Source organism: Hevea brasiliensis, chromosome 1 (assembly GCF_030052815.1).
Source record: "Hevea brasiliensis isolate MT/VB/25A 57/8 chromosome 1, ASM3005281v1, whole genome shotgun sequence".
Lineage (NCBI taxonomy): Eukaryota > Viridiplantae > Streptophyta > Magnoliopsida > Malpighiales > Euphorbiaceae > Hevea > Hevea brasiliensis.
In genome coordinates, this window is record NC_079493.1 from 12,328,363 (window position 1) to 12,346,457 (window position 18,095).

Sequence of the window (18,095 nt, forward strand, 5' to 3'; positions counted from 1 at the left end):
CTTTCGATTCATAACGCTAATATTAAAAAAAGTTAGAGTTGTGATTTTAATAATAATATAAATTTTTAATATAATAATAAACACTCAATTCTAAATTAGACACAAAATTAAAAAGAAAGTCAAAAAATACAAACAATAAAGCATCTCCTTTGAGTATCACTTGCACTTCACTTCGTCAACGCAACAATGTTCATTTTCGAACCATTTTTCCTTTTAAAAAATTCAAAACAACAAATTTAATTCATGGTGAATCACCATGGGAAAGAAAAATTCAATAATAATAATAAAAAAAAGAGAAAAAATGATATATATATATATAAGCTTACTTGTAAAGAAAGGATCAAACGAGGCCCATGCCCCTTGTTTTGTTCTGATATTTCCAAAGCCGATCATCCCTCCCTCTTCAGATTCTTGTTGACCATCTTCCTCTCTCTCTCTCTCTCTCTCTCTCTCTCTCTCTTTCTGCGAAACCTAAACTCTTTCTTTTACAAGAACACCAACGGACCCAACCCTAGAAGGCACCGCACCCCACTGACTCCCTCAATTCAGTCGTCAACCATGGCGGCAGCGTCCTGGCCGTGGACTCTCTCAGCTTCTCTGACCGTGACACTTACTGTAACCCTAGTTTCCGTAGCGAATGGTAACTCCGAAGGAGACGCTCTTTACACCCTCAGGAAGAGCTTGTCGGATCCGGATAATGTCCTCCAGAGCTGGGATCCGACCCTTGTCAACCCCTGTACTTGGTTTCACATCACCTGCAACCAGGATAATCATGTTACTCGAGTGTACTTCAACTCCACTCCTTCCTCTATTTTTATCTATATGCACGCCCCTTTGAGCTTTGATTTGGATCCACTGTGCTCGGAATAGGTGGTTTGGTGCTTAAGTTTGAGCCTGATTGCTTCTTGTATTTGAATTTTTTGCTCTTTCCTTTTTTGATTTTCTGTTTTTTGCCTCTACTAATTAGCCTTTTTTGCACATGTTTGAAGTGTTTGATTCAATTGGGTTGCTAGAAAACTTAACGTCAATTTTCCCTCTTATAGGATTCTGTTTGAAATCAAAATTCCCGAGTTCGTTCAGAATTAATGCAGCAGCGAGTCTAGCAACTATTTGCTTAGTTTTTATTTGCTGTAGTTGGGGGAATTGGGTTGATGGGATGATTAGCTTCTATCCATATGTGCTCTTGAATCGTAGACTTGCAACCAAAATCATCTTATCCCACTTTATAATTTATTATTACTAGTATTATTTTATACCACAAACTGGCATTAGTGCTTTTAAAACATATTGCTTTATCTGGCCATAGCTTGTGGTTTATCGAATTTAGACAGCCATTCAACTACTTGGTAGGCTAATATAGAATTTGTATTCTTCTTGTGCCTATTATGGCGTTTCACCTTCTTTATTTGAAAAGACCATTTGTGTTATGTGGTCACATTTCTTCGATCTCATATTTTCTACAGGGATTTAGGGAACTCAAACTTATCTGGACATCTAGTACGTGAACTTGGGAAGCTAGAACACCTGCAATATCTGTATGTTTCTCCTTTCTGTTTTCTCCCTATAATATCTATAATTGATTGGCATGATTTCTTATTTGATTTGTTTATATTCAGATATTATGACTTGTTTAGGATATGCAGTCATGTTTGAGTTACTATAGTAGATTCAATTTCTTTTGAAATTCAGATTTGGATTATTAACTTTAGTACCTTTTTGATCCTTCATGATGTAGGGAAGTCTATAAAAACAATATTCAAGGAAGCATCCCTAGTGAGCTTGGTAACTTGAGGAACCTTGTGAGCTTGGATTTGTACAACAACAACATCTCAGGGATCATTCCTACTTCTCTGGGGAAATTGAAGTCCCTTGTCTTTTTGTGAGTTGATGCTACTCTAACTTTAATGCATTTTTCCCTATTGGTTTGGAAAATTCAGTGAATTTGCTTCCTAAATTCACTTGTTAATTTGGAGAATTAAAAATGGTGTCAATAGCATAATCATCCAAGGTCCTCAAATTATGGTGCCAAGTGAATTTACTTTTTCTTGGTATGGTTGATAAGCTACTTCTCTTTCCTGTTCAGTTGGCTGTCACTGAAATTGAACGTTGATTAAAAGTTTGTTACAATAACATATTTAAGTTAATGTCTGCCTTGCATGGGGCACCTCTTGTAACTAGTTCCTGTCATAGTGCAATATATGGCTTCTAGCCCATTCATTAACTTTCTGTTGACAGACGTCTTAATGGCAATCGACTAACTGGACCAATCCCAAGGGAACTTGTAGGTATTTCAAGCCTCAAAGTTGTGTAAGTAACTAAGTGTTTACTTTGTCCCCTCCCCCCACCTTTCTTAAAGAAAAAAAATTTTCTAAATGATCATACATTCACCATTTATTTTGTTGAATTGTCTTCATTCTAAGTTTGGCATCTTTTTCCAGGGATGTCTCAAACAATGATATATGTGGAACAATTCCCACCAGCGGGCCATTTGAGCATGTACCTTTGAACAAGTAGGTTTTTTCTTTTATTTACTCATCTAAAGTTGTGGATGTTTTTGTTGTTTGTACTTTTCTGGACTAGTTTCAAAGCCCTGGATATTACTCTCTACCATTAGTAAGTTATAAAATATCAGAAAATAAATGTGCAAGCAGCTGTCTTTTAGTCTTGAGGGCATTAAGCAGTCATTTGATCTTTAATCTTTAGCTCCTGCAGCTAGTTATTAAGCTTTTTAACAACCTAGTTAAATTGGATGTTGAATAGTTCGAATTTGCTATCTAGTATAACAGCCAAATGCAACTGTTCTGCATATTTTATCAGCCCCCAAGTTTGGAAGACTACTTAAGTCAAGTGATATAATAGCACATCTTGAAAGGAAGGGAAGAATGACTGAAGCATTTTAACTTCTGGCACCATGTGATTCTCTGGTCTGTTGGATGTGAATCTCAAGAGGCATGAAGTGATGGAAAATGGAAAATCATATAGATTTGCTTTTCTAAAATAAAATCTGGTTTTGGATTTTAGATTTGCTTTACAGTGGCTAGTGCCACCTGTAATCGAAGAACCATGTCTGTAAGAATGACAGAAGTTTAAGGATGAAGAACTATTGATATCATTGAGATGGGTTGCCACCTGAGAATGTGGAACAAATGCGTGTCCTAGATACTTCAAAGATTTATCAACTGGTATGGGAAGTGAGTTAGATTAAGATTTTCAAAAACCTACTTTGATGGTCACAGACCCCTGTGAGGATGCGCTTCCATTTTTTTTTTGTTGTTGCCATTGTTTTTATATTCAGATTTATATAAACCAGCACTTATAATCGTACCTTTTACTAAAATCAGCCTAGGGCAATCTCTGATCTACACAATTAGGCCTTTAGATATTCCAAGTTTGTACTTTGCAGTGTTAAGTTGCTGAGAATGTAAAGCTCTTTACTAGTGAGAGATGTAGTTTTTTGGTTATCTAACAATTAGTTTAATTATATATAGTTATTTCGAATGTTAGATTTTTTAGATTTCTGTTAATGAACTGTACGTAATATTCTGAAATTGGGATTCTGTTGAGGATGGTTTGTAAGTTAAAACACATAAAAATCTATTTCAGAACTTCCTCTTTGCAGATCCCCATATTTTGTCAGATCTCTATTAGTTGTTTTCAAGTTATTTGGCGTCTGTATTACCTGTGGCAATATAATGGACTTGTTTGAGTTAAATGGTCATTAGTAATGTGACTTTGCTTTATTATCCTTCTAGATTTTTCTGATCATCCACCTTTTTTTTCCCTAAAAGTCTTCTGATATTGTGTTTCTTTATGATTTTTAATAGTATTTGTATTCTTTATGTGTAACAACTTTATTCTGCTTGGATTTTTATGCATGCATATTGTCCTTATGTTTCTTTATTATGCTTGGGTTTCTATACTTGCATATGAATTATATTGGAACTGTTAGACCTCTTGTATTATTCATGCAAATTGTCAGCTTTGGGGGAGATTAATAAATTTTAGATCTTCTTAAGAACTCTAGTGTCTAAATCCCTGTTATTATTATTATTATTATTATTATTATTATTATTATTTGTGAAACTTAAAGAAGATATTTTGTTTTTACATGTTCCCTTTTCCTTGTTTGCATTTATTCAAGTTTGGTGACATGTTAGTTTCATGAATATTTTGATAGCGGTGAAGGCATTCACCAAAATCTGCTAATATTTTCCTGTAGGCAAAGGAAATAACCTTTTAATTTTGTTCCACTATTGTAGCTTTGAGAATAATCCTCGACTAGAAGGTCCAGAGTTGCTAGGACTTGCGAGTTATGACACAAATTGCTCATGAAGAGATCAAGATGCTGAAAACTGCCAAAATTGCCTTCAATCACATGTACTTCATCGATGGAAAGTGAATTACCTTAGTTTAATGGGGTTAGCTAAATGTAATCCCTGATAAAAGTATTTGTAAATTGGTAGACTTCTTAATGCTTCAGCATTGGTTGTGCTCGAAGATCAAGATATGAATTTGTCTCAATATAATGTTAACGAAGGGTTGGGGTTAGATCTGTCCATCCAGTTTATTGTTTTTCCTCGCTTCATTACTCTGTTGCCACTGGAAATAACTTGTCTAAATTTAGAATGGTGAATTTTGTTGTTTGGTGTTTTTTCAGTGACTTTCCTAGTTCACTTGGACCAACAGGCAAGCTGGTCAATCAGCTGTAGTAGAGAAGCTTGAACGAGCCTTAGCTGATGTTGAGTGTGGTGAAATGTTTTCAAAGGCAGTACGTTCGAGCTCCAAGTTGGGTCTGATCATCGTCCCATGGTTCTGCTTCCAGATATTTCCACCAAATGGGCAAAACGTTTATTCAAGTTCGAAGCTATGTGGCTAGATAATCGGGTGCGTGGCCAAATCTTAGGGAAGGGCTGGATGAACAGGGTCTCAGATGTTCTTTACAGTTCGAAAATTAAAAGCATGCGGGGCTGAGTTGTCCAGATGGAACTAACAACGCTTTCAAGCCAGCTCTCAGCATATTAAAAACCTTACATACCAGCTAAACTTTTTATCCATGGATTCTCCCACCCCTTCTTGCAGAGAAAGAGTCTAGATTAATTGACCAGCAGAAGCATATATGGAAGATAGCCGAGGTTCACAGGAAGTAACAATCGTATTTGCTGGTCGCAAGGAGGATCAGAATCAAAGATGAAAATAGGAATTGGTTAGAGGAAGAACAAGCCTTCAAGTCATCCATCTTAAAGTCCTTCAAGCGAGTTCAATTAGCAAGGCATGATTCCTTAGGTAGTAACCCCTTTGATGAATGTTAGGTTATTATCACCAGTGTTAGATGTGGAAATTAACTGTATGTTTGGATGGAATTTATGGAAGCTTTTTAGAGTTCTTTCATTCCCACTCGATGTGAGACAAAACCATCTTCCGACATCATTCTCTTCAATTATTAACGATGCTCCATCATAACCTTTCTTTCCTGCTAGTGGTCTGCGATAGGGAGACCTACTATCACTGTACATGTTCCTTTTGGTATCAAAGGCTTTATGTAAACTATCACAAGTCCAAGGATGAAGCACAAACTATTAAAAAGATTCTTGGGACGTCCAACAAGGCTGGGAGGTACCATATAAGCTATCATAAATCCAACATTCTATTTAGCAAATCGATATCCTCTTCTAGTTAAGTCACAATTTATCAAATATTGAATATGAAAAAGATGAACTCCGCTAGTATTTTACTTAGCCTGCCCTCTTTACGGGGAAAGTATAAAATTCAGGCTTTAGACTCCATTACATTGAGTGCTCAATGCAATTCCCTCCTATGCCATGGCAATGTTAAAATTCCCCATATCTTTTTTTCATAATCTAAATAGCTGCTTATAAATGGATTGTATTTTCTAGCCTCTACTTTCTTTCAGGTTCAAAAGGTTAGAAACAGTTGTTGCATTTGGAATTTATTGCCAGGCCATGAGCTTCTTTTGAAAAGCGCTCATCATAACATAGGAGATGATGCCAACGCTTTGATTTGGTAAGATGCTTGGGGTCCTGATAACATATGGGAGTCGGCTTCGAATGCCAAAGACACATCCGACTATTGAGGTCGAGTTAGCGCCCAAGCTAGGACTTGGCAAATCCTAGTCACAACAGAATTTTATTACAAAACTTTCTCCATATTCATATATAACTCAAGATGACTAGAATACAGATTCTAATCCAAATTAAACATTCACAAATATAAATAGATCATCAGTCAATATATGTAGACATTATGATTTTGATGAACTACAATCATAGAGAGTTCTAACTTTAGCATCATAGTTAATTCCTAGCCAGAGTTAGGATTATCCTTTAATATTTCTCTGATTGCAAGTACACTTCCTTGGCTTGTGAAGACTCAGCTGCGCATAACTTTTGTTGTCAAATTGGTACGGTAAGCATTGCCAAGAAAAAGGTAAGCACTAACAAGGAAAACCATACCCTAAAGATATCACTCCAAAAAGTTTATCCATCAATAACACAATCTATAACTAGTTAAATATGTATATAATTATTCAAAATTTTAATATAAATTTAGATTGCATTTACTATAATTAAGAAAATAGCATAATTTAAAAAATATAAAAAAATATTGAGTTATATTATTAAAATAAAATAATAAATAATCCAAGGGAAAATAGTTTTGGACTCAATATTCACAATTTAAGATTTTGATTAATTTTATTCTCTTTTACGAATAGAATACTCCATAAATATTATCAAAAGAACTAAATTACTAACTGAACTAAAATTTAAAGACCTGTTAATCAGATTCAAAATGTGGAGTCAGTAATATTACCATTCTCTACAGGGACGAAATTATAATTAACTCATAATTAAAAACCAAATCCACCAACATCTGTAAACCATTCTAAGTCATACAATGCATCTTTCATATCCATTTCTACAAGTAAATACCTAATGAAGTTTTCAATTTCCATCAAGTTCTGATGCCAAAAGTTGTCATTTTCAGAGTTTCTCACTAGACATCAATGTTTCTTCACATATCAAATGCATAGCGAATTTCGTTAGATTTCCAATGACAACAACAATAGAATTTAAATTTAAAGTAGCTCACAGTGCAGTATTGTTCAAGCGAACCAATCTTGCTATTTAAAGGGGGTATTTAGTTTAGATTATAAGTCAAAAGTCATAATGAAACTTTATCTACTTATCTTAAAGCTATTATTTAATCAAATAAAAAACTATATTATCCTAATAATTTTTAAAAATATCAATATCATCCTTATTTTAACAATTATAACAACATTTATAACACTTAATTACATATTCTTTTTATTAAATTACTTTTAAGCACATTTTAACCAAACATTTAAACTCATTTAAAGTTATTATTAAGTAATTTTACTAAATAATTAAATACTTATTTTTAATTTAATTCATAAATTAAAAAATATATTTCAAGTCAAAAGTTAAAAAAAGTATGTAATTAAACCAAACACCCTCTCATACTGAACACTGAGAAACCACGCTTCTTATGCATTCAAACATTCTAGAAATTTAAGCACAAATAAAGGTATGGCTTCCTACTTCACAGGAGCTGACAGAAATTCAACTATTTGCACACCTACAACTTTTGCATTCTGATTTAAATTAATTATACTTTCCACATGAGCGCCACATTAATAAACTAAATCCCAACATCAAACACGGAACTAATAGAGGATGGGAAAGTATCAAGGGAATCATGTCCAGTGCATCACAAATTCACACAGTAATGCCAACTTTCAAATACCCAATCAAAGATCAAAGCTTCAACTAAACTTATTTGATTCAATCAAAAGGCAATTAAATAAAAATATTGAAAATTTGAAGGATATAATCTCTATAGAAATTTTAATTATAAAGTCCAAGAAAACAATATAGAATTTTGAGTGTTAACAGTTAAACAGGGGAAAAAGAATAACCAGGGACCATTCTTACCAGCACAAAAATTTTAACCAAAAAATTCACACAACCAGAGAGAGAACAAAAGAAACTGCCAAAAAAAAACAACAACGGAAGAAGATGCATAAAATCAGGCGAGGCATTGAGAATTCGTTACAGGGGATGCTTTCAGCAGGTTTTGGATTCATGTTAGGCAAAGGAGAGTGAGGTTCTAAGGTTTTGAAATCGGCACAATCAACTAATTCAATCCAACAGACAGGCATGTGCATCCCAATCAAACCGACGCCAGAAGGAAAAAAATAAATAAATAAAAGAAACAACAAATAAAAAACAACCAACAGAATAAGATGCATAAAAATTTTCAAATGGCTGACAACTTCTTTTAAATTCTCACGAGACAAACAGCAAAAAAATTAAAATATAGGGTGTATCAATTCCAACTAAAACTAACCCACTGTCATAGATATCCAAAGTTCTACAATAAAAATTTTTTGGAATAATAAGATCAAACAAAAAGATATCTCTCATAACAAGGGAAAAATAAACATAAAAATCGCATAGAAAACAAAATCTAGTCTTCTCAATCTTCTTCAACAACAGTCCCTTTCTCGCTGACATAGATACCATCAAGGAATTTCCTGATATCTTTGTTCTTAACATGGCATTTCTGTCCAAACAAAAAATGTATAGCAGTCATAATAATGAAAAAAAAAAATTATGTCAGTGGGTATGCATCTTCATCATCTATACATACCCAGTAATACACTACACAACCAAGGTGCATTCAACACACACACACACACAGAGGATACCTGGTTTATCAAGGCAGCAGACCTAGAAACCAGTTCAATATCATTGCCATCCAATACAAGCTCATCCTTAACCTTGTCAGACCGAACAACAGTTACACCTTCAAGCATATCAACTTTCCTGACCTGAAGGAACCCAGCATTATAAATAATAACCCAAATCATTCTGTAATAAATATATTATCAACTAACAAATACCAAGTCATCAATTTCCCTTTCTGCTTTAAAATACCCTGCTGATACATTGAAATAATCCTCAATCTTGAGTAATGATCACATCAAAATAGAATAGACGAATTTCTATTGGTTAGTATTTTTGAATTACATGCTAAAACATTATATATTTCAAGATATGAATGAGATTTTGAATTCAATTCACTATAAACACATCTTATGAATAACACAATAGTCTATATATAAAATAAATTCCGCTATCTCAAAATCAGTCATAGCCACAAACAATTAAAAATTAATTTCAATGGCTACTCCTTAATTATTTAATCAAGAGACAGGCACTCTTAAGCATATCAAATGTATCCCATCCTAAATAGATAAAACATTTCCGAGCATTTTTAGATTGAAAGAGAAATTAATAGGATAAAAGAGAGATACCCTTTTCTCGCCAAGGAAGTTGCGAATCTCAATGGCAGTGTTGGAGTTAGTGATGGAGGCGTTGATAGGGAAGTGAGCATAGACAAATCGCATCTTGTAGCGATAGCCCTTAGTGACACCGGTAATGAGATTCTCAACGTGACTGAGGGCGGTGCGGATGGCGGCGCTGGTCTTTCGGGAGCCGAACCAAGCTTCTATCTTGAGTTTTCGTTTTCCGGTAGCTTCATCCTTGATGAGATGGAAATCAAGGTTCAAATGTTTGAAGTTGCGGGTGAGCTTGCCTCGAGGACCTTCCACCTCTATGACCTTGGCGTTGATCTTGATCTTAACCCCATCGGGGATGTCCATAGTTTCAGATGAAAGTATAGTCTTCATTTTCCTCAACCCTACAAGAACCCTAGAGGGAGCGGCGTCTCTCTTCCTCCGTCAACCTCTGCAAATGCACTTCGTACAACCCTAGCGTCCCGCTTATATACCCAAACTATTTCCCATCCCCTCTTTTTATTTTTATTTTTATTTTTATTTTTACACTGAGATCCATTTTATTATTATTATTATAAAATTTTCAAATAAATTAATTTTAATAGTCAATAAAATTTAGTTCTTTATTATTATAATATTAAAACTTCATTTATTTTAAAAAAATAATTAAAATATTTTTTATTATTTAATTATAATATTAAATTAATAATATGTATCCATATCTACATAAATATTTTTACATTTTAATATGATTGTTAAAATTTAAAAATTTACTTTTTCTTTTAAAATAGAAAGTCATTATTTTTTAAAAATAATTTATTTTTCTCTTTATTATCTTATTTTTTAAATGCATTAAATGTTAAAAAATATAAAAAATAAATAAATCCTAAATTATTATGGATATTTTGACAATTCCAATGTTTTCTTTCCCTTCCTATTTTTATATATAATAGAAAAATATCATTTTTATATGATTAAATTATTAAAAAAAATCTAAACATCTATAAATTTTTTAATTTTAGCAAAACTTTTTAATTTTATTAATTTAATTATAAATTTTCACATTATTCTCCATTTTAACAATAATCTTAATTAGATGATTTAAATGATAAAAATAATTTAAATATTTACCAACATTGTTAATATTAGATAATTATTTTGATAATTATTCTCAAATAAAAATATTATTTGATTGATAATTTCATTGTTTAGAAGGTTATAATTTAATTTATTTTGATTATATTATTTATTAATATTTTATGTTCAAACATTTGAATTTTTTTTTTCATTTGTTAAACCTTAAATTTGAAATAAAATATTTAAAAAGATGTGAATTAAAAAAGTAATAGAAAGAGAAAAATAATTAAAATTATAACAATATTTAATATATTATTTAATTATTATACTTTTTATCAGAAAAAAAATTTGTTAAAATTAATAAAATTATTGAAATTATTAAAAAATAGTAAAATTAAATAAATTAGCTAAGACTGAAAATATACAAATGAAAAAAATTAAATAATTTATCAATAAATGAATTTAATTATTTATCCTCAATTGCTAACTGTGATAACTACATGGTATCTTTTTGTTAAAAAAAAAAAATCCGAAAAAGTGCACAACCATTACCTTTTTTTAAAAAAAATATTATCCTATTCTAATTTAATATGAAAATAAAATTTCATCTTTCACATCACATGTGACAATTAGGCTTTATATTGCATCAAATTAACCAATTTAATGCATATCCATTTCATAAGCTCGACCAATTGGTATAAGTACTCTACTTGCTGTCCATCTCCGCTGGATTTTTACCTTTATGCGATCTGTTTCTTTTCCTGCTCCTACTTCTCTTAGCATTGTCAGCAGCATTATATTCCTGTGCAGAAGCACCCAGATTTTAGCAACATAAAGAGTACCATTTCAACTCGAGAAAATGCAGCACATGTATACTGATATTTAGCCATCACTACTCGCTCACTATGTCTTGCAGTATCAATCCAAAATTTACTAGAACGCCAAATCCAGCTTTTCTGATATCGTGTTTTTGAACCATCACAATCATATCAGCAATCACCAAATTCATCCTGTGCTTTCAGAACTAGGGATGACAAAAGTTCCCGACTCGCCCCAAACCTAAGGCTGAGTATTATGTTCAAACTGAACCGAACCGAATCATCAAAACCAAATTAACTAAATTACTATATCTTAAAAACCGAACCGAACTAAAATGAATGAAAAATCAAACCAAACCACTCTATTTCGGTTCGGTTCGATTTGAATCAATTGGTTTTTAGTTTAGATGAATTTTTTAATTTAGATTTGATTTTCAAATTATTTAGTCTGATTTTAATATTGGTTTAAACTTAATAACCATTAATCAATGAAATTAAACAATATATATATATATATATAATTCATAAATTCCCTATAAAAATAAATCAATTTAAAAATCAATAAAGTAATTCGATTCAGTTCGATTCAATTGATTTTTTTTCTCTCTAAAACCTAATCAAACCGAACTAAAATAATCAAAATTCTTAAAATGCGAAATCGAACCGAATTGTCTTCAAAACTAAATCGAATTACCGAATTAAGATAGTTCGATTCGATTTATTTGGTTCAAACCGAATAATGCTCACCCACACCAACTCGATCAATGCTCACCCACCCCAACTCGATCAATTTTCCTTTCTAGCAATCTTCGGTATTTTAACAGTCATCTGTCACGGTCCACGGATAATTTAGATTCTTATTCCAAAGATGATCTTGTATTGGATTTTAAGGACATTAAAACTGCACTATGATCTCTAACAGCACTATGATCTCTAAACTAATATGCTATCATTTGACACTAAATAATACCAACCATTTTTCAACATAACAACTTGCAAAATCAAAATTATATTAACCTTCTCTGAGGAGGGCTTTGGGTTTACATCCTTCTTTTTCTTCTTGCATTAAAGTGGATTTGGTGCCTGGAAAAGTTAAGATACATAATTAACCATGTGAGAGTGGAGAACCTCTTAAAGTAGATAGCAAAGGAACGAATAACATGCAACCATGTACATGTCATAATCTTAATTGTACTCAACTACCTATCCCACTGTTTCAGAACCTAATAATACATCAGTATTGCCAACACCATCCACCACTGTATGTTATTCATCATAAAAAGAAAAAAGGCACATGAAATAATTATACAAACCATCATGTAGGAAAGGACTATAATTTTACAGGTAGCATAAGCAATAGGCACATTCTACAATGTAAGATGCAGAGTCATTTCCTCAAGTAACATTCTTAATTAACATGTGATGCAGTCAAGGAAAACCAAATTTAGGAATTATGTTGATTTAATTTTTCACTATAAAATTAGGAAGTTTAGATTTCTATTATTTAAGAAATTTAATTAGAAAATAATGTCGCAAATGTTTTCGTGGCTGCCAGGCAATTTTCACCGAGGAGTCGCCACTCTAATTTTGAGAGAAATCAAAGAACGCCTTTTATTTTAAAAAAAAAATGTTTACTACTTCTATTTCAAAATCCTAGGTTTCAGGGTCCTCATAGGTGTGGGGAGGTGTTAGACACCCTACAATCATCCCTAAATAGAGTAGGTAGATTTAAAAATTTGTTCATAATAAAACAATATTAATACCTTAATTGGTGTTTAAATTATAATATCGGTTCCTTATGTGTGCTTGGAATTTAAAAAATGACAGTGTAGGAACACATAAATATCTCACTATAGGGAGAGTAACATCCTTAGAGTGAATTTTGACTCCATGTTTATGGGCAAGGAGAGGTGGGTTCGTGCGGAGGCTGTCTTCATGTGATTCTCAGTAAGAAATGAGGACCTGGTTCTCTTTGGAGAAGATGGCAACAGAGACCTAGAAAATGTTGTTTAGCAAAAATTCAATATTTTTTTTTCTTTTTCTATTTTTTCCTCAAATTTCCGCTTTCTCCAAAGACGTTCCCCAAAATTGCCTCCTTTCATAGTAAAAACAATAGGGTATTTATAACAACTCAAAGCCCTAATTTTAATGGCTAAGATTTGAGGGTAAAATTGAAGGGTGTAGATCAAGTAGGACAAATTTGTTTTATCTCTTTTTTATCCAATGGCTAAAAAAAGACCTCACAAAAATTAATGGCTAGGATTAAATTGTACCAAATTTTGCTTTTATTAGTTTAACAAATTTCTAATCTATTGGTGAAAATTAAGCCTTCGAAAATTAATTGCTAGGATCAATTTGCACCAATTTGTCCTCATCACTTTTATAAACCCTAAATCTAAGGGCTCAAATTAAATTTGATGCAAATGGAAAGTCGAGATTTATTGAAACATATATATTTTTTTGTTTTGTTTTAATTTTGGAGAAAATCAAATCTAATAGCTAGGTAAAACTTTTAAGACAATTAATGGCCTAGATTCAAACAAATACCATTTTTGTCTCTTATGAGAAACCCTAAATCTAATGGTAGTAATTAATTTGAATAAAAAAGAAGGGCTATGATTAAAAGGTACTAATTTTGTTTTTTGTTGTTTTATAAGCCCTAAATCCAAGGGTTTAAATGAAAGGCTAGTATTTGGATGTACAAAATTACTTTAATAAACTCCTATTCCAAAGTTCTAACCCTAAGAAATCAATGGCTATGATTTAATTTAGTATAATGTTTGTCTTTTATTTTCTTAGAAAAAAAAACTATATATCTAATGGCTAAAGACTTAAACCCAAAAATTGAAGGCTGAGATTAAAATTGCAATAAAGAGGGTGGTTTTTTTTTTTTTTTGGAAATAAAATTAAAATTAAGTTGAAATTGAAAGTGAAATTAAGATTAGAATCTAATTAAAGGTTGAGATTAAAAAAAAAAAAAGGATTGATTAAAGTCAAAAGTAAAAGTTAAAAATTGAAATTTGATTAAATTTGATAACTAAAATCAAAAGCCCATTTTAAAATTAAAATTAAAATTAAGAATTCAATTAAAATTCGAAATAAAATGGAGAAGGAAATGAAATTGAAATTTTTCTTTTTTACAAAAAATACCCAAACAAAGTATGTTGTCTACAAGTAATATTCTAATTATTTAGGAATTTTATTGTTTAGAATTTACTAGTTGTTTTTGTATTCATAGTTAGATTGGTTTAGTATTTTAGTATTTTAAGATTCCTAACCGTAACAGTATTTGGATTAGTAGTATACTATAAATACCTATATAATCTAGGTATTTTATTAGAGACTTAGATTATTGATAATTTGACAACAGATACTTAAAAAAAATACAAAATTTGAAAATTGTTTCTCATCCCCTCTGAGTGTTCTATTATGTTCTACATCAACATGTTCCCTTAATTATTAGTTAGTTATAAATTTTCATAAAATTGTTTGAGAAGCCTTTTTATGCATTTAAGCAAACAACAATACTAAACCTAAATTCCAAATTAGTTAGGATTAGCAGATCGGTTATATGAATAAATTTTCACTATTTAGCTCTGTTTGAAACCAATTCCATATCAATATCCAAAAATTGTAAAATACTACTTCCCTCCACACCACTTAGATCTCCCTCTTTCCCTTCTCACTCCTTCCACCACTAACTTATATCACTCCAGTGCTAGGGCATTCGATGTTCTAGACTAAACATGACTCTCCCTCATCTTATCCCCAATATGTGCAACATGTACCCTCTAACTGATATGGTCATTTCTAATATCATCCATTAGGCATTCAAGCAAGATGGACAAATAACTCCCTAAGTTGTAATTACTATTGAAAATGAAAATTTCTTGTCTCTAACCTTAAATTTCCTTTTTCACTTAGAGTCAACTACAGAGGCACTGAAAATTTCAAGACTGTATATGGGATTATGGGAAGATGAGGAAGGATTATACCTTAGCTCTCTTTCTTTTAAATTGCAGTCGATCCTTGACATCCATTCTCCTTGCACTGTGCTTCTTTATATCAGGCTGCATTTCTCCTGGAACTTTATTGTCATCATATGAATGTCCAGTTTCCTTGTTTGTTGATGTGCTCTTGGTCCTTTTTTTCAAGATTTTATATTCTAATTCAGTTGCATGTGAGCGTTGTTCTTCAGAAGTTTTGACAAACTAATGCTGAAATGCAGATGGTGGCTCAAGGAAAAGAGCATTTCTCAGACCAAATATGAGAGGGACACTGGGTACCTGCAGAATAGCTGAATTTTCAATAATATTCTGGGTATCCTAAGGGTTATTTCTAGTTAGATGAGGTTATTTTTCAAATTTCAATAAGATTACAACAAAATAAAAGTTTTTCTAACTAGTGTGCACATCACACGGATCAATTGCTATTCAGTTGCAGATCAAGGCATAGTGAGTAAGACTGGCTATTATTTGGTACAAGTGTGATGATTAATTCACAAGTTTACTAGAGCAGCATTGCTAATTAACCTTCTAAAAGATGACTAAGACCAAAACATAGGTTAGCACATGATATCATACAATGTCCACCGTATCCGACTTCATCTAAATCAGAGTGATAAATCATGACAAGATAACTAATTTTGGCCAGGTCAGCTCCCAAAACAGTCGAAAATAAATGGACCAGAATTTTAGGCAAATTTCTTCTCCAGTTGAAACTGATTCTGCTATGGTTAGCATCTAATAAAATAAAAACATATTTGTAGACAATCCTCATCCATTGTATAAGATAACCTAATGATTATGATACAGAGCAACTCCAACTCCATAATGGAAAAACAATTCATAAACTAGTGAAAATATATGAAAATTGTGGGGAAAAGAAGAAGATAAAATATGACACCCAACAGAATAGATAAACGAACCTCCCTAAACTTCTTCCTCAAATCAAAGTCCTGGGTAGCAACAAAAAAATGCTCAGGGTTATTTTCTCCAAGAATCTCCACAATGCAAGCTTCGGCACTCTTTTTATTCTCATGATCACATCTGATATTGGAGTTGATTTACAGCACCCAGCAAGGAAAAATGAAATTACCACCCACAGAATACATATAAAACTAAAAATCTACAGACACACAAAGATCAAATCTTTTAAGAGAGAGAAAGGAGCTTTACCTAGCAATCATGAGTTTATGAGCTCCCTGGAGGGATTCAGAGTAGAAATTACCAAGTCTTTTGAGCTCATCAAGAACACAACTACAAAACCCAGCAAAAGAGAAACGCGCAAAACTCCAGATTCAATTAAAAAAATGTGGTTTGAATTTCAAGAAATGCAGCGAGCATAAAAGAAGGCAAGGAGACCTGGTGGTGAAGAGCTTGACGGAGCCACCAAGGATGTTGGACAGAGCATTATCGGCGGGTGCAACGCGATTTACTATAAGGTTATGCACAAGTGTCCCATCGCAGAGAATCTTAAACGGTTGCCTGAACCCAAAACTTGCTGTGTAGAACCTGACCGCCCTGCGATGGCGTTTCTGCTTCTTCACTCTCATTTTTGAAATCCCAGAAAGAGCAGATTATGGTAACCAAGAAATCTCCTTTGCTGCAAGTGAAACTGGGGTTTTAGCTGAATTTTTAATAGAAGAGAGTTTTTCTTCTTATTCCTGAAGCTCAGGAAGCAAGGGCTGGTTAGGTCCATTCCTATTCTCCTCCAAAGTTGCAGAGGGATAGTATTGGGCCAACCCATTACTGGTTTGAAGCTCTGGCCACAGGTTAACAGAAGTGAAATTACTGGGTAAAATTATTATTTAGACTTTATATTTTAATAAAATTAATAATTTAATTTTTATATTTTAAAAAATACAGTTAATCTCTAACTTTTGATTCTGTCGTATGCTTCTATCTATTTTTCTCAATATATATGATAAATATTTAGGGAAGTTATAATTTATTATAATTTATTACACATTTTTATCAAATGAAGTTCTGAGGTTAAGTTGTGATAAAAGAAATACCTTGAATTTTAAGTTGTTAACAAAGATAAAAAATTGCCTAAAGGCCACTAAAAATTAGGACAAATTATAATTTAATTTTTAAGATTTAGTGAAACATATAAATTAGTTTCAGTATTTTTAAAATTCATCTATTTAGCACTTAACATTTAAATAAATTTTCGGATTAGACCCTTCATTTAATTGTCCATCCAATCTTTAATTGTATCAAAAATAATAAAAAAATAATAAATTTATATTTTAATATAAAATAGTCCCATATTTTATAATATTTATTAATTCAATTATAATATTATCATTTTATTTTATCAATATTCTAGGTATATTATATATTTGAACTAAAAAAAATTAATTAGAAAATTTATTATTATATTATATAATTTTATAATTAACAAAAAAAAATAATTTGGACGTTTCGTTTTTATATACTTTCACTCAAGGATAAATATGTAGGTTTATTAAAATATTAACGGTTGAATAGGTGATTTTAAAAAATATAGAGGTTAATATGTATATTTAAACCTCAAGTATTAAATTATAATTTACTCTAATGACATTTAGTCAATTTCCTTTCTTTGCTAAAGACATGTAATTTCGAGGCACTTTTTTGTTAAAAAAGTTAACCTTATGACCTTATTTGAAAAATGTGTGAAATCATATGATAATCCTTTATAATTTCCCTTTTATCTCTGAGTTTATATATATATATATATATATATATATATATATATATATTAATAGACAAGAATATCCTATATATTTAATATAATTACTATATATTTAATAATATTATTAAATTAAATTCAATTCACAAGCCTATTATAATTCCTATTTCAAAACTAACATC

The 18,095-nt window shown here is 31.5% G+C and overlaps 3 protein-coding genes across 7 annotated transcripts; 1 reads left to right on the forward strand and 2 right to left on the reverse strand.

The window, feature by feature from the left end:
• The first annotated feature begins 335 nt into the window (after nucleotides 1-335).
• On the forward strand, nucleotides 336-5,388 carry LOC110657111 (leucine-rich repeat protein 1). Of its 5 annotated transcripts, XM_058144067.1 has the most exons (7): nucleotides 339-785; nucleotides 1,464-1,535; nucleotides 1,736-1,879; nucleotides 2,236-2,307; nucleotides 2,439-2,510; nucleotides 4,260-4,377; nucleotides 4,658-5,388. In XM_058144067.1, exons 1-6 carry the CDS (start codon nucleotides 559-561, stop codon nucleotides 4,330-4,332), a joined length of 660 nt encoding a protein of 219 aa, XP_058000050.1. In that variant the 5' UTR covers nucleotides 339-558; the 3' UTR covers nucleotides 4,333-4,377; nucleotides 4,658-5,388. The 5 variants fall into 5 exon arrangements, with proteins under 5 accessions (XP_058000068.1, XP_021669885.2, XP_021669884.2 ...); XM_021814192.2 differs by lacking the exon at nucleotides 4,260-4,377 and having other exon boundaries at nucleotides 338-785; XM_021814191.2 differs by lacking the exon at nucleotides 4,658-5,388 and having other exon boundaries at nucleotides 4,260-4,650.
• A 2,983-nt stretch (nucleotides 5,389-8,371) lies between these two features.
• LOC110657110 (60S ribosomal protein L9) lies at nucleotides 8,372-9,837 on the reverse strand. Its single transcript, XM_021814190.2, has 3 exons — nucleotides 9,359-9,837; nucleotides 8,750-8,872; nucleotides 8,372-8,604 (listed from the first exon to the last, which is right to left on the reverse strand). The coding sequence occupies exons 1-3, from the start codon at nucleotides 9,731-9,733 to the stop codon at nucleotides 8,518-8,520; spliced, it is 585 nt and encodes a 194-aa protein (XP_021669882.1). The 5' UTR covers nucleotides 9,734-9,837; the 3' UTR covers nucleotides 8,372-8,517.
• Nucleotides 9,838-10,825: 988 nt separating this feature from the next.
• LOC110657108 (uncharacterized) lies at nucleotides 10,826-16,977 on the reverse strand. The gene is given in 6 exon segments (XM_021814188.2): nucleotides 10,826-11,219; nucleotides 12,253-12,318; nucleotides 15,231-15,521; nucleotides 16,163-16,283; nucleotides 16,413-16,493; nucleotides 16,599-16,977. Coding segments are annotated over 6 exon segments (846 nt in total). The 5' UTR covers nucleotides 16,790-16,977; the 3' UTR covers nucleotides 10,826-11,123.
• Nucleotides 16,978-18,095: the final 1,118 nt, after the last annotated feature.